The sequence below is a fragment of the Nipponia nippon genome, unplaced genomic scaffold, assembly GCF_047370975.1.
Source record: "Nipponia nippon isolate SJK-2023a ecotype South Korea unplaced genomic scaffold, ASM4737097v1 scaffold_4, whole genome shotgun sequence".
NCBI lineage: Eukaryota > Metazoa > Chordata > Aves > Pelecaniformes > Threskiornithidae > Nipponia > Nipponia nippon.
Genome location: NW_028262358.1, coordinates 32725403 through 32742032, shown reverse-complemented (window position 1 = coordinate 32742032; position 16630 = coordinate 32725403). Strand labels below are relative to the sequence as shown.

Below are 16630 nucleotides of genomic sequence, written 5' to 3'. Positions count from 1 at the left end.
AGGGTGACACAGATCCTGTGGCGGAGAGCAGAAGGGAGGGCTGGGGTCCAGAGCACCTCGGTCTGGGCCATGCTGCCTCTTATGCCCTGAGCGAGGCAGGCAGTGTGGTTTTAGCCGTTGTGGGCAGGTAGGAAGCCTCAGCTTCATACCAGGGTTGGGGAAGCTGCCTCCAGCAGCTTGCTACCCCTCGTCCCAGCACCGGTGCTTTGAAAAAGCACACATGATTGCAGAACCAGGGCTATGGGGAAACAGAAGAAGTAATAAAAACAGAGGGGTCTGTTGCAGTTTAAACAGTGAAAAGACAGCATGGGTCTCTTTACAATAGTGTATTGAACTGCCATAGTGCCCTACAGATGTGAAAAACTGATTTTTGGCCGTTTCCTATATGAGATTTGTGGGGCAACACTTTCTGTTCTGTAACGAATGGAGCAAGGAAGGCTCAGAGAGGGAGCGTGACTTCCCAAGCCACATCATGGGCAGAGTTGGCAGCAGAGGCTGGATCTCCTGACTTGCCTTCCTCTGCTCAGTCAGCTTTTTTCCGGAGCGGGTAGAGAAAGAAGGAAAATGTTTACTTCAGTGAACTGCAGATTCCTCTTTTGTAGTCATCCTGGTACATCTAGCTCACAGATTTTTGCTTTTCGTCTTTACAGTAAGTGATTGTGACCTGCTAAGCCACGTTACAGGGCACCAACGATGGGCTGTTCTCAGGATTTGTCCTCCTCCATGCTTAGAGACCACAACACCGTATACTCATGAGTGTCTCTGGAAGGCTCCCAGACTGCTGGGTCTTTCCAGCACATCAACACTGTTCCTTCTCTGAGTGGCAGTGGGGAGGCAGTGGCAAAAGCCCCCCTGCCACTGTGACAAGAACTAGCTGGTGCTGGCAGTTGGGTGACAGGCCATGTGCAGAACATTTGCAGACACCACCACCCTCTAATGGAGACTTCCATGTATGTAGGATCCAAGAGCCCCAGGCAAGGACCCCCTCCTTTCCAACTCCCAGCCTCCCTAAAAGACTAGGAAACCCCTACAGGCATTCATGGGCTCAAACCAGCTCAGATCCTGTGTACCCCCTCACTCACCTTTGCTGTGCACAGGAGGAACACAGAGAACAGAGGTGGTGCATCACTAGGTACAACTGCCATCTCCTGTGGGCTGCCCCTGGAGTTCAGGCTTCACAGGAGGTGGTCAAGCCTTCCTTCTAGCTGGCAGCTCTAGTCACTGCTCTTAATTTGTGCCTTATTTTCAATTTTCACAGGAGTTAACCATAAGTTATGTGGGAGGAGATTCCAGGTAGCACATCTCCTGTGAGCAGTGAGCTTTAGGTGCTCTATGTGTTCAAGCAGTGGTGGCAATGCCTGTGCTGAAGTCTTTCTCTGGCAGTCATGTTCCCCTGTTGATTGGCACGTTGGAGCAGGCAAGCCGAGAAAATATAGCACATGTCGATGCATTATCTCCCTCTGTGGTATTGACAACCTGTATTATCTCTGCTGAAGAGCTGGTGCTGGTCGGTGTGGATTACTGTGAGACTGCTGCACTTTCCTAATATTCAAGCAGACTATGCATACTATATATACAGAGAAAATACATATATACAGAGAGGGGTGGGGAGAGGGAGAAGGTGTGCATACATGTATGTATGTGTCTTCAGAGGTTTCAGAGAAAAGGAGTTAAAACAGAGAAGTAATCTGTTGCTGTTTCCATACTCTGAAGTCCCTCCATGACTTTCTGCTGTAGTGCTTCCTTCAACTCCTGCCATGTTTGGTAGCTCAAAGCAACTTGCATTTCTTCCAACACTTCTTTTTTTTTTTTTCCAGATACTTTGGGTTTCTTTGTTTGTTTCTGGCTGAGAACACAGCCTTTTTAAAGAAAAAAGAAGCTATTGCTTCAAACTGCTTTGTGGGCCTGGCAGGGAAAGCAGAGGAGGGGAGATGCCGAATCTCTCAGGCTGTGCCAGAAAGAAGCTGCTTTCCTTGGAGATTTCTTCCCCCTGCAGTTGACTGGGAGACATTGTTTATGCTTTACCTGGTACAGGGCCAGAGGGGTTTATAAGACCTGCTTCCAAACTCATTTTGTCCTTGGAATTGGAGCCTGAACTCTTCTTACTGTCTTTTCTGTTCTGCAAGAGCACCCACCTAAGTAAAGGGAAGCTGGGCTGTGTTAGCATGAGCTGAATACATGCACAAGAGAGTCTGAAGGCAGTCCATAGCCTGGGAGAGTCTGGGTTTGGTTTGGTAAATGTTGAGGTCTGTAAGGATGCTCTGCTGCTCAGTGGTGGTATGTTAAAGTGCAAGCAGGGAATGCTAGGGGAGCTGTGCATCAGGGCACTAGTGCCGTCAGGAATGTGTTGCTGGTGCTGCCTGTTGTGATACAGAGGTTTGTGAGTGAAGGTCGCTGGACAATGATACAGCTTTTGGATATGTACACATATAGGACTTAGCGGACATGTATGTACATGCTATATGTGCATGCATTTGAGTGCATTTTGGTGAGTACAGAGGCATGTTTGTGAGTGTGAGAGAGCAAAGAAGAGAGTACAACTACTGCGGACTGATGTCTGAGAGCCTGGGGTTGCTGTGAATTTACCATATCCCGATCAGGACTGCCCTGTGACTGAAGTCCTGCCAGTTGGCTGCCTCCACATGTGTCCTGCAGCCTCAACATTTGCCTTTTAAAATAAAAGCCACTTGTGATGTATTCACGCTCTTTTAAGTCTGCCCGGGAGCCCTGGCTGCTTTCCTTGCCCCTCTCTCATGCCATGTCTGTCCATAGTCGCCTCTCTCCCAGGCAACACCCTGACTCAGAGGACTCCAGAGTGATGGATGACATGGCAAAAGGCTCCTGAGAGGACAGACTGTGATGTTATTGCAAACTCTAACTCCATCCGTTTTAAAAGTGGATTTCCATCACCGTCAGGGACTGAACATGTTTGTGTTTTTTTAATAAACGGACAGCTAGCACTCTCCAGCACCTTTGCCCCGTGTTGCCCAAAGGATATCCAGGAGAGCAGATTCTTCAGGGACAGAGGCACCTGCCTTAAGGAGAGGCACTTCTGTTGCTGGCACGTAATTTCTGCTCTTGCCACATGAATGCTCAGAGGGTATTGAATTACATGTGTGGTTACTCATAATCTTTCCTTGCTGTCTTCACCAAACTGCCTGCCTAATTATTGCTCTTGTGTTTTCTGCCCCCTTGACAGTATGCCAAGGCACTGAAGCATTTTGGAGAGAGCGAGGGCAAGATGCAGCCAGATGAATTTTTTGGCATCTTCGACACTTTCTTACAGTCATTTGCAGAGGCCAAGCAAGATCTGGAGAATATGAGGAAGAAAAAGGAAGAAGAGGAGCGCAGGGCACGCATGGAGGCCATGGTGAGGACCTGGGCACAGGAAGGTGTTTCCTTCCATCGCCTTTTCACATCTCAAGAGAGAAAGGTTGAGAGCACCCATTCCAATGCTCATGTCCTGTCACTGTCACTGTTCTATGTCCTTCTCCCTGCCACCTCTCTTTGGCATCATTCTCTTCACAAATGATGACGTTTCTCCTGCTGGCTGTCCTGTCAGCTCTCAAGAGCAAACTGTTTGGTAAATTACCCTCTTTTGGATTCAGATACCAAATCTAGCCCTGCCTGTTCTGCTCCGGAACTTTGCAGGATGGTGCTGCCCCTGCCCAGTGCCAGAGTATCCTGCTTTCAGGCTGCAGGCTCTGTGCAAAAGCTCTGGGAGCCAGATCTCCCTTGATCCTGCCAGCTGGTCAGCTTCCACTCAGACTCCATCATCATCTGCTGCGTGCCTGTCTCCTGACAGCGTACAGTGACACAGCAAATGCCCTGGCACCTGCTGCAGCCTGCCCTGGCAGTATTTCTCTCTGGCCAGCCTTAATGCCTTGATTACTGGGGCCGTGCCTGGCCTTGATGTGGCGAGAGAGCTTTTGTGCATCACTGATTTTGCTGCTGGGAGACCAACGTGTGTGTCCCTAGGGGTTTGTGTGAACCAGCCTCCCCCTCTAACCTCAGCCTTTCCTGAGGCCTGAGAACAGCTCAGCAGTCCCCTGCATCCTTCCCCCCTGCTGGCGCTTTAACCCCGGCTGCCGCCATGGCCCCAGGCCTCGTTGTGGGGAGTTGCTGCTTTAAATGTTTGCTGTGCCAAAAGCACCGGTTTGTGCCTTTCAGAAGAGGAGAGAGATAAAATACCAGGATGCCAGCAGCCTTACTGTTGGACACAGGGATAAAATTCCAGGACTTAGGCTCAAGTTTCTTCTCAGCCAGCCTGGAAACTGCAGGAGCCTGCTGTTAAAGCACTAGGATGCTTTCGTAGGCCTAATACACCATGAGAGAGGTTGCAGTTTGCTTGTGGAAAGAGTCTTTCTGCAATGTGGAGATAGCATGCAGAGCAAGCAACTTGCTTCTTGGCAGCCTTATCCACCCCTTGCCATTTCCACTGATCTTGGAGCTGAGTAGTACAGGGGGATAACTGAGCTCCCTGGAGCTACCCTAGGGAGACCGAGGGCATCGCATTGACAGGTGGACCTATCCAATGATTTGTAAAATCAGCAGTTCTGTTTCATTGCTTTTTGTGTTTATAACCAGTTTCTCTTTCCAGAGTCGAGGCAGTGTGCCTTCCTCTTCCCATCACTGCAACATGCTGCCTCCATCCAAACATGAGCTGTTTGGTGGATAGGGTTTCTGTCGATGTTTCGATACCTCACGCAATTTTCATTCTCCAGTATGATTAGCTTGTGGCTTTCTGGGGTTTTTCCTTTCTTCTTTTCCTCGTTCTGCAGGACTGCAGCCTTTCTGCCTGTCAATTTAGCTAGCTATGCCCCAAGCGCAAAGCTGTTTGTGACTATAGTAGTGACTGTGGTTTGTATAGACACATCCAAACTAATTTTAAACTCACTAAGTTAGGTACTGTCAGCACAGTAGGTGCTGCCACACTAAGGTCAGTGCAAGCCTGGTCCTAGAAGCTGGGTAATTACCTATGCCAGCATGACTTGTAGACTGTCATTTGGCACAGCTACTTTGCTGGCACTATCCTACTGTAAAACTGCAAAACACCAGCAGCATAGACAGATCCCATGTGTCCTCTTTGCTCCAGCATGGTAGTGCTTTGTGAGGCAATCATACGATGCTACTTATCCCTCATCTCTCTTGCTCTTTGCTCACCTCTGCAGAAGAAGGGAAGCCCAGCGTGGTTGCCTGTTGCTCTTGGCACAGGTAATGACCTTGTGGATAAGGTCCTGATCTCTTTTTTTCCCTCAACTGATGTACTGATGCATCTTAGCTGGTTCTTGGCAGTGTACCTAGTGACCTGGCATCTTGGTTAGCTAATCCTAAAGCTCTGTGTCTTTCTCCACAGCTAAAAGAGCAGAGGGAAAAAGAGAGGCGACAAAAGAAAGTGAAAGCTGGAAGTATCTCTGAAGAGAGTGGGGAGTTTGATGACCTGGTGTCAGCATTAAGGTCGGGTGAAGTCTTTGACAAAGACTTATCCAAGCTCAAGCGTAACCGCAAGCGTTCGGGGAACCAAGGCTTAGAGACAAGCCGGGAGCGGGTGGTGACAAAGCTAAATTATTAATTACAAGAGGAAGAAAAATAATCAACCAAAAGAAGGTGATGAAAAAGTGCAAAACTAGGAAGATGAATATGTGTGATGGCGCCTGGCTGACAGCTGCCCCAAAGGATTTCTTTGGTCTGTGGCCAGAGACGTTACCTTTCCATGATCAGCTTTCCTGTCGTCCCTCTTCTGTGCTCCTAATCTGAACCATTATAAAAGTGCCTCTGAGGAGCCAGCAGGGCCTGTGACTGGGCCATGCAGAGCTGACAGATTTGCTTCTGGGAGTTTTTTGTGTCATCAAAGGCCTCATGGTGATGACAGAAAGTACTTGGGCCTTGCAGACTGCCTCACAGCTGGAGAAAGATAATTTTCTGTGTGCCAAAGTAAAAACTAGTCACATTCTCCATCTTGCTGATAATAAGCAAGACTCATTTCAGAGCAGCTCTGTAAACACCTGTCGCTTCTTCAAGATCTAGACTGGCCTTCAGGGGCTTGTCAAGATGTGGTTCTCGAGGTTTCCAGGTCCCTTCCAGAATTGGATTTTTATAAGCCATTGATTAGCACCTGAAAAATGCTTTTGATCTCATGTTCTGCATAGTATTTTTGTGTGGCCTACACTGTCCAAAGCAAGTGATGCTCAGACGAAAGCATCAGGTTCTGGAACAAATTGAAATTCAAGAATCAGCATCAACATAAAATACTTTCCAAAAGTCTTTTGGATTCTGTTTTTCTAGAAGCAGTTGTCTGGAATTTGTTGATGGTTGAGTCCCGAAGCTATGAAATGCATCTTCTAGGAAAGAAGTTCTGGCTTTTCTTTAGAAAACTAAGCCACTGCCAGGTTGGGATTACAAGTAGATGACTGTGGAGCCTCTTGCCATTGCTGGAGGGTGAGTGGGAAACAGCGCAACATTTCTTACCTGTTTGTGCAAGATTTCTTAGTGCAACCCAGTGGAAATTGGGAGCTCCCTGGTATCATCCACAGGTCACAAGTAGCAAAAAGCAAATGGGGTCACTGGCTGCAAGAAATGAGATTTCTCTTCCACTTGATGCTAGCCGTGATTGCTGTTCGCATGAACTGGTCTTTCTGTCTAACAGGTTGACCTTCACTGCACACACCCCACTCCTACCGAGGGGAATCACGTAACTCAGTAAGATATGAATGGTGTTGAAGGAGAGCCTTGGAGCCCACAGCCTTTTCATTTTGAAGGGATCACTTGGGATGAATGAACAGAGGGTCCCGTAATGAAAACCACGAATTTTTTCCAGGAGGACACAGAATTGTGTAAGCCGAGGGGGCTTTGAAGATGGGTTAATTCATAAGAAAAAAAAAATTGTATTTAAGCTACATTTATGAAGCACACAGTGAAGAAGCAAAGAACCCCAAGAGACCTGAATTCTGAATTCTGTGTGTCTTCATGGCTCTAGGAAAGGGATTGGATTGTGTGGGCTGCCATGGGCTTTTTTTTTATTATTATTGTCTTCCTTTTTTATTATCTTCCCTGGAGAAGAAAAAGAGGAAAAGAAAGAAATGGTGATGAATTCTTCCTCCTAGACAGAAAGAAAAGAGAGAACATTTGAGAAGAGGGACCCACCATCTACAAACTATGCATCAATAGTCAACAGCACAAAATGTCAAGGAATCCCAGGGAAGTGAAAAAAGCTCTATTTGTCACTTTAATCGTTTGGTTTGATTTTTCTCTGAATGTCACTTAACCTCAGGCTCTGCACCAAGTCTGCAGAAGAGAACTTCCTCTGCCATGCATGCTGCCTGATCAGTATTACACACTACCGATATTGGAGAAGCAAACTGTGGTGGTTTTCTGAACACTTTGAGAGTAAAATAATTATGTAAACTATGGAAAGAAGCAAAAAAGTCAGAATTGTTAAACTCTAATGTTTCATTGTTTACTGAATTTTGAGTCTCCCACCCCAGTGTTTCCCTATTTACGACATTCCAGACTGCCGCGCCTCTGTATAATACTCATCGTAAAGAGCTGGTATCTTACAAGAGCTGGGTGCATTCTCCTCCCTTACTATCCCACTCCCCTTCTGGGATTAGCTATTAACAGCAATGCCCATTGCAGCGGACACAAGCACCTTGTAGAACAAAGACTGTATTTCATAAAGGTTTTTGAAAGTTTAAGAAAAACTCTCACTTTTTTAAGCATTTTTATTTTAAATTACAAAATGGATTTTTAGAAATGTCTCTTGTAAATTATATTAACAAGCTCCTTGCTGCTCCCTGAAGTAGACATGCTATATCCCAGCCCTTTTTGTTTGTCTTGTTTTAAAGCATGCCATATAACCTATGCCATGTAAGCCGTATGAGAGGTGGTAATATGTGCCAAATTGGTATAGAATTGATTTTAGATTTGGATAATCCCTGACTTCCAAAGATGATGCTTTTAGGGATTAGAACATTGTCCTTTTTTTCCCCCTCTTTGTTCTCCCTGGGTTTAGGACTCACACAGAAATTCAGGTGTAGTGCCAAGGTCAGCCCTGGTGCAAAATGTTGTGACTCATGGCTTTGTCCAATTTATGGCTGCTTGCTTGCTCCCCAGGTACTTGTTTGATAAGGCAGACTGTCAGCATGGCAGTGCTGTCAGAGAAGAAACACCTCAGGGCAAAACCCTTGAATATCAATACAGCATTCCCCGCACCCCAGTATTTGTCAAACCAGGTTTGTGCTGTGCTTTTTGAAACTGAAGTCACTTTGCCAGGCCACAAATGTAGCAAAAGCAGAGAGAGTGATAAGCCCTCTGTCCATTTGTGTACACAGTTCAACCCCGATTTAAAGAGATCCTATATGATGGTACGCGGCACTCCGGCCACACTGACAGACTCAAAGAAAGCTGCTGTAGTTTTGCCACCTCCTTTACTCATACACAAATAATGAGAGATTGTGCAACTCCTGTAAATCAGCTGTGGAATAGTTACTGGAACTGACAGAAAGCTTGGAGTCGTGCCCCTGATTCACTGCAGCTCAACTTTCTCAGCACTCCAGTGCCCCGAACTCTTGTTTTGAATCTGTGATGGTGGCTGAAGGCTTCGTTCCACATGCTGGACAGTCCCCCCCGGCTCTTGACTCCATGGTGAATGTTCATAAAGAGGGTTTTGGAAAAGCTCAGTTACATACTGAGGCAAGCAGTGATTTCATATAAGTGATGACAAGCGGAGAGGCCCATTAATAGGTCTACTGTGTGAGATGAGGCTGGCCACACAGAAGATAAGGAAAAAAGTTGGCTCTGCTCTAGGGCCTGGCGTCAGATTCTTGCTGAAGCCAAGTTTGTCCTTGTTTGTCATCTCTTGGGTACTGTGAGTGCATCTATGCTCTGTTCTCCATCAGCAGTTGTGGTAGAGTTGCTGAGTGCTGAAGGAGAAAGGAAAATCTTATTCCTTGTCCTCTAGTACTAGCAGAGCCTGAGCAGATATAGCAAGCAGTTGTGAGGTGTAACATTGAGGAATAACCTCTTTATCGCACTGAGAGCTGGAGAAGAACTAGGGTCTGCTGTTGTCCTTGCACCTGTGCCTACCACCAGCATTTTAAGTGAAATCACTCTGTCTTTGGAAACAAGTGGAGGAGGAGATGTGAGAAAGAAGGGTATAATTGAGGGCTTGTTCTGCTTCCTGCAGAAATGTAGTCATTGCCAACTTTATGATGAAGTTCTTCATACCTAGAAGAGGAGGTACTTTCTAACCCACCGGACCTTGTCCCTAGAGGTCTAGTGCTCACTCACTTACCTCTGTGTCTCTGTGTTGTTCTTAAGCAGGTTGCATTAGGATGACCCCAGAAAAGACTCCCTCCCTCTCCCACTCCCTTCGGTCTGGGTCACTATTCTCAGTCTATCATAAGTCTCTGGAAATGCTACAAGGTAAAGTGACTTCAGGGCAGCAAGGCCCTTCCATGCCCTGCAGCACAGCTATCATCTGGGCACCGGTTCCCTGTGAGAGCAGAAGTAGGACTAATATTCAGGGGTGAGAGGCTCCCCAGTAGGGAGACGACCTGGGCATCCGTCAGAAGCATTTCTGTTACGTGTTCACAATGTCTGAGGAAGGGAGAGGAATCGTGAGGGGCCCTGGTGGGAGACTGTGGGGCAGGTGTTTCTGTAATGGTCAGCCCCACTGGCTGAATCTTCCTCTTCTTTAGGAAAGCTCACACTCTGAGCTGGGTTGCATGGGAGAAGTTTGAGTCAGGAGTTTCCGTGAGGGGAAAGGAGATCAGTTGTACAGTTGATGATGTACATGATATATGCAGTTTCGTTTCTGGGTTGTTGTTTTGGGTTTTGTTTGTTTGTTTGTTTGTTTGGGGGTTAAATGATTTTTAAAAAAAAAGGTTTTAGGAATCTCTAAGGGGAACCTGTAAATCTGACACCTCTATTTATTTTGCCTTATTTTAGTTTGCTATGTTTGTATGTATACACTGCATTACAGCAAAGACTATTGAGACCGTGCCAGGGCATTACACCAGCTAGACAGCTGACTTGGCTATTGTGCAGCAAGCTGAGCTAGGCAAGGGGATGCGTGTGAGCAGTCTTGCTGTGGGAAGGGAGGGAAGAAAAAACTTTCCTTTTGCTTTTGTCGTAATCACTCTGGTTCTGGGAAAGCATGTGTTTTAGAGTATGCTGATGCAGGTTGGTTATTTTAGAACACTTTCTATAAAACCTGTTTATTTCTCATCATGAATCACGCTGGGAAGATTGAGAAGAGTTAAGCTGCACAGTTGTTCACTCAAACTTCATCCTTCCACACAAATTCTGGCCATAATGCCAGAGAATTGGATAGATGGGCGAAAGTTATTCATGCCTTGTAACTTCTCACCAGAGTTAACATGCTGGTGGGAGAAACTGGGACAGTTCTCCTTCCTAAGAGCTAATATTCCTTCCTATCTTCAAGGCCAAGGAAGAAGGATTTCCTCTAATTCCCCTCTCTCCTTCTCCATCCCACCTCCCCAGATTATCCAGGGTAAACAAAATCTTTCCACTGGTTGGTTTTCTACCCATGGAGTCTCTAGCAATCATCAGGTGTTTGGCCATGACTCTTTGGCTTCTGTACTTGACACAGGAGATTTCTGGTTGCCTACCATCCAAACAGGTATCCTCCATTGGCCGCCTTAGCTTCTGTTATCAAAGCCTGAAGAGGCCAACCTGAGTAATACAATTTGGCCAACTGAAAACATAGAATTTATATATATGTGTGTGTGTGTATATATATATAAAAACACTATCTACTACTCTAAGTAGTAGTTTTGGTGACCAGAATCCCCTGAAGTTAGCCAGATTTTGCTCACTGTGCCTGCTGAGAAGGATGCCAATAGTCTAGCATGGTGTTTTGGCACCTCATTTCATGACAGAATCTGGATGCTTAATAGATCATAGACTCATAGAATGGTTTGGGTTGGAAGGGACCTTAAAGATCATCTAGTTCCAACCCCCCTGCCATGGGCAGGGACACCTTCCACTAGACCAGGTTGCTCAAAGCCCCATCCAACCTGGCCTTGAACACTTCCAGGGATGGAACAACCTGGGGAACCTGTTCCAGTGCCTCACCACCCTCATAGTGAAGAATTTCTTCCTTATATCTAATCTAAATCTACCCTCTTTCAGTTTAAAGCCATTACCCCTTGTCCTATCACTACATGCCCTTGTAAAAAGTCCCTCTCCAGCTTTCTTGTAGGCCCCCTTCAGGTACTGGAAGGCTGCTATAAGGTCTTCCCGGAGCCTTCTCTTGTCCAGGCTGAGCAACCCCAACTCTCTCAGACTGTCCTCATAGGAGAGGTGCTTCAGCCCTCTGGTCATCTTCGTGGCCCTCCTCTGGACTTGCTCCAACAGGTTCATGTCCTTCTTATGTTGGGGACCCCAGAGCTGGATTCAGCACTCCAGGTGGGGTCTCATGAGAGCGGAGTAGAGGGGGAGAATCACCTCCCTCAACCTGCTGGCCACGCTTCTTTTGATGCAGCCCAGGATACGGTTGGCCTTCTGGGCTGCAAGCACCCATTGCCAGGTCATGTTGAGTTTCTCATCAACCAGCACCCCCAAGTCCTTCTTCTCAGGGCTGCTCTCAATCCATTCTCTGTTCAGCCTGTATTTGTGCTCGGGATTGCCCCAACCCATGTGCAGGACCTTGCACTTGGCCTTGTTGAACTTCATGAGGTTCACATGGGCCCACCTTTCCAGCCTGTCAAGGTCCCTCTGGATGGCATTCCTTCCCTCCAGCGCGTCAACCGCACCACACAGCTTGGTGTTATCAGCAAACTTGCTGAGGGTGCAGTCAATCCCACTGTCCGTGTCACCGACAAAGATGTTAAACAGCACCAGTCCCAATACTGACCCCTGAGGGGTCAGTACAAGTCAGACCACTTGTCACTGGTCTCCACTTGGACATCAAGCTGTTGACCCCAACTCTTTTAGTGTGACCATCCAGCCAATTCCTTATCCACGGAGTGGTCCATCTGTCAAATCCATGTCTCCAATTTAGAGACAAGGATGTCATGCAGGACAGCGTCAAATGCTTTGCACAAGTCCAGGTAGATGACGTCACTGCTCTTCCCTTATCCACCAATGCTGTAATCCCGTCATAGAAGGCCACCAAATTTATCAGGCGTGATTTGCCCTTAGTGAAGCCATGTTGTCCGTCCTCAACCAGATCTTCCAAACCAGTCTTCTGTTACTGGTGATAATGTAGAATAGATCCAGTGTGAGCAGTACGAGTTGCTCTGGGTTTACACCAGCATAATTCAAAGCAGCGCCTGGATCAAAACTCCCCTTTAGGCAGCTTTGGCTGTTTACAAGATGTTCCACAGAGCTCATGAAGGGCTTGGTCCTTTCAGCTGTACACCACTAGGAGGTCTCACCCAAGTGGTCTAGAAAAGCCTCTATGACAAGCCATTTCCCTCCTCCTTCACACTTGCCCTTAAACAGGCTCTTTAAAAACCTTTGCCATTTTTAGGAGAATTGTAAGGGGATGTCAGGTACCTGAGCCACTCTGTGCTCAACACCTCCCCTCCAAACCATCCCCATCTTCAGCCATTCTCCTCCCCTGCAAGCCTGCTCAGCTTGAAACTCGCAGGTCACTTTGGGATGTTCCCCTGCTCACCAAGCGAGAAAGTACAGTGCTGCTTACTGAAGTGGGAGGTTGTGTGCTGCTGTAATGCCTTGGCGTATCCTCATTTCTTAGTCAGTTTAAGACTATAAGTGAATTAAATGTACAAATCCTGTAGTGTCCTTTTTATCTGTATCTTTTTATAAGAATATACTGTAATACTAAAAAACAAAAGCAAAAAAATTAAAGATATATTGCCCCCGCTGCGTCTCAGTACATTTCTTTGTAGTTGCATTTTCTGTGCATTTTGCTGGAAAGTCCTAAAGGTGAGTTGGAGTCTGGGTGCACTTTTTTGCTAAGCTCTGGGTCTTTCTCTTTGGTTAAGAACATGCAGCTCTTTAGGTGACACGGTCACTGCAGAGCTGGTGAGAAACTTCCCAGTTGTTCTGGGGGAACAAGCAACACAGTGGAACAAAAGCACGTCCTCCTCACACATAGCAATAGTAAAGAGCTAACCATGGAACCACCAGGTATCCAAGGGTCCTCTTAAAATACATAAAGCACTCTTTCATTGCTCTTTCAGAACAACATAGGGAACACAGGAGCTGACTTAAAAAAAAAAGATGACAGTCCTGCTATCTAAGAGCTTGTAATCCATATGTGGACATAACTAGTCCAAGAGAGGAAGGGAGTGCAGGGCTGCAGCGCTGGCCATAAGCTCCCTTAACTCAGCAACATCCTGACAGCAAGAGCGTGACTCGGAGGAGGAGGGGGCAGGAGAGGATTGCTTCAAAGGAAGGAGCTAAATAAGGCCAGCTGAAAAGAAGCCAGGAAAGCCAACATCAGGAGTGAAACCTTCAGGGATGTGGGAGGGGAGAGAAGTTAGACACAGAACAGGAGGGTGAGCAGGGGGCACACAAGGGCTAGGACTAATTTGTGGGTGAATCAAGGGACATGCTGAGGAATTCCTTGGAGTTCAGGGGCAGAACCTTGTTTTCATCTTAGATGCAATGTGTGCAGCTGTTTCATTTACACATGGATCTCCCTGTCTCTGTTGATGGAAATAGCCTGCTGACAAAATTCATGCTTAAGCCACAACTCTTCATGTTTATCTTCAGCCCATCAAAGGGCGATGTTCTAACCGTGAGCTCCTGAGAAGCTCATGCCTAGCTTTGAGTGGGAGCCTTGCTGGCTGTGCAGCACATTCCTGCAGTACATGGGTTCCCAGGGACCCCAAACAAAGCTCCAGCTGTTGGTTCTGGCTCTCAGGTGGGAAGGGCTGTGGCAATGAGCAAAAGCAATCAGGAGATAATTGTTTGACACAGGCTGAGGACCAGCAGGCAGCAGATGGGAGTCTGAGTGCTGTGTGGGAAGGCTCTTGGTTTATATTTGTTAAAAGGGCTCTCAGTTTTTCTGTTTTGATCTATTTGGTTCAGATGTGGCTAAAAGTTTGGCTATGAGGTTCTTGCTTTACAGATACAAGGGCCAAGGCAAAGGGACGTTTCTGAAATCATGCAGCACACAAGTGGCAGAGGTGGGATGAAAATGCAGGGACCTCCCTGCTTTCTCTTCTCTCGCAGCTGGGTTTAAGTAGAGGAGGCCAAGCCATTGCTTTTCCTCTTGTTAGAGGTGAAACCCAGCAGTACGCAAATGCTCTCTGCCTTGAACAACCAGAGAGTTTTCCTGCCTGAATTCTAACAGGAAGATTGTTCTTTCTTTAATATTTTGACCTGGGTTGGAGCATGCAGTGAGGGGCTGGTGTTCTACCCTGCAAGATGGATCCAGCACAGAAGTCTCCTTCTGTCTTCCCTGTGGTCATGGATCTCCCTGTCCTTGTCATCGCTGCACAGAAGCAAGGTAAGTGCCTCGTGGCTTTTTCTGAGCAAAACTAGTGTTGGGGTTTAGCTGTCCTGAATGACTGAGTGAGGAGGGAGGTAAGGGGAGCTCTTTGCTCTTGCTGGGAAGGGCTGAGGATCTATATTATTCATTGGTTTTCCCTTTCTTTAAGCTTTGGCTTCTGTTTAAACAAAGATGACTTTTATCTCTGCCATAGCAGACATGGAGCTTTCTGGGAGAAATCTGCTTGGCCCTTTGGGAACAGATTTCTGCTGCTAGGAAACAAAATAATTAAAGACTTTTTCTTTTTTTCCCCCCTCCCCAAAGCCTAAAACCTTGGTTTTCAACATTGTTGTGCTAAATTTTATTTGTTTGTTTCATGTTTCTCTAGCTAATGGGCTTCTTGCTGTTTTCTCTGAGACATAGTTGCTGTTTATCTCTACTTTGGTCAGACTCTCATCAGGAGGTAGGGTCCTTTTTTTTCCCTTTTTTTTTTTCTTTTTTCTTTTTTTTTCCTTCAGTCCCCTCCCGAACCCTCCCTTCCAGTCTCAGCACAGAACATTGCTTAGGGAAAATGAGGGTGATGCTGCTTGTGGAGCCATGTAACTGCTAAAATGCTGCTTTTTATCCATTTTTGGAGGTCATCTGGTCTGTACGAGCACCAGCCTGGCAGACTGAATTTTCAGATAAGATAGAGATGTAAAGATGCCTTAAGAAAGCAAAATGCCTTGCTCATATGTGTTTTGGAGAGGGAATCATAGAATCATTAAGGTTGGAAAAGACCCTTAAGATCATCGAGTCCAACCATTAACCTATCACTGCCAAGTCCGCCACTAAACCATGTCCTCAAGCACCACGTCTACCCTTCTTTTAAATACCTCCAGGGAAGCAGAGGAGAAATAAACTGGGGTAGGATGTCAGTTTGGGGTACCTGGTTTTAATCTTCTTGTTTGTTTCCTGGCAAGGTATGTTTCTACTGTTTTTTTGTTTTTTTGTTTTTTTTTTTAATGTGATGTTGCTGCCTGTCCCTGCAGAGAGGAGGGCTCCCTTCTCTCCATGTTCCTTGCAGAGGTGTTAAAAGATTGGGGGGGAACTGTGATTGTCAGATTTCTTGAGATAATAGGGTCTTGTGCATGAGGGAGCTGGGAAATAGGGATACTCGCTACTTGTCTGTCTGTAAGTAAAGGATCTGCCTTGCCAGTGGGTCTGCAGGGGCAAAGCTCGTGTTTTATCACCCTCTAAAATATCAGGAGTATTGTACGAATTGGCTTGGGTGCCTCAGGAGAGACTACCTGAGTACTTGCCTGTGGTGAACCCACAGCTCATGCTCTGATTACCGTATTCTGCCAGTGTTTTGCAATTTGTGGCTCCTGGAAAGCCAGTGGTCTGTGAAAGTATTAGAAGGCGGTCTGTGGACAGTGACTGAGGAAGGAAAAGCAGATCAAAAGCTTTTGTGCGCTCCATCACCCACACAAGGAAGCAAACAAAATAGGAGGAAAATGAATGTCCATCTACTTAAAGCTTAAGCTGTTTTTCATTCGATTATGGCATTGTGGCAATACTGTAAAAGAACAAAGATGGATTCCCTCCCCCCCCACCCCGAAGGTTAGGTGGTCACTGGATACAAGAGATAAGAAATGGTGCTCTAAAGCATCTCTCTGCTACTGCATGTTCCTGTGACTGTGAGCAGGCCCGATGCAGGCCGTGCCTCGCCGGCTGCTGTTTGCGTGCAGTGGCCTTTGGGTGTGATAGGAACTGCCATCTTAGCCCCTGCAGGGTCGTGAGGTGTTTCTAGGGGGAGAAGCAGGAATCACGCCTGTGAAGTAGGAATCACGCCCCACCCTTGGGCTCACAGTAAGGTATAATAACAGGGCAAGAATTTCCTCAGGTAACACAGGCTATGTTTGTCCCCCCAGGCAAGTCTGGATCCACTCTTACTTTGTAGAAGGAGCTGGTTAACCCCTAAAGGCAGGATTTTTCCAGGGTTGTCCACTACAGGGTTTTCCTTCCTTCTGTGCTCCCAAACAGGAAAACAACTCATCAGAGCCATGCCCCGTTCTGCTGTAAACTACCCCTTGCTTCTGCTCCTGGTTTGCTTCAACACCTGAGCCCTATTCACCTCCCTCTTGTGGCCTCACAAGTCCTTTCTGCTGCCATGACCCTTTGCTTGCCTGCCTTGGGAGGATCTGCTGCCCTTTCTCTGTG

General features: G+C 46.8%; 1 protein-coding gene and 1 long non-coding RNA gene across 5 annotated transcripts in view; both read left to right on the top strand.

Annotated features, from left to right (window-relative positions):
* DAAM2 (dishevelled associated activator of morphogenesis 2) overlaps positions 1 to 12851 on the top strand; it is a 212857-nt gene extending 200006 nt beyond the window's left edge. For all 4 annotated transcript variants that reach the window (XM_009475067.2, XM_087775930.1, XM_087775931.1 and 1 more), the window contains 2 exons: positions 3200 to 3370; positions 5357 to 12851. In XM_009475067.2, coding sequence (XP_009473342.1) covers positions 3200 to 3370; positions 5357 to 5572 — 387 coding nt within the window. In that variant the 3' untranslated portion in view covers positions 5573 to 12851. The remainder of the gene's footprint in view (positions 1 to 3199; positions 3371 to 5356) is intronic.
* Positions 12852 to 13802: 951 nt separating this feature from the next.
* On the top strand, positions 13803 to 14883 carry LOC148053246 (uncharacterized). Its single transcript, XR_015707981.1, has 3 exons — positions 13803 to 14123; positions 14338 to 14446; positions 14817 to 14883. It is a non-coding gene; the product is annotated as an uncharacterized LOC148053246 (long non-coding RNA).
* The last annotated feature ends 1747 nt before the right edge of the window (positions 14884 to 16630 follow it).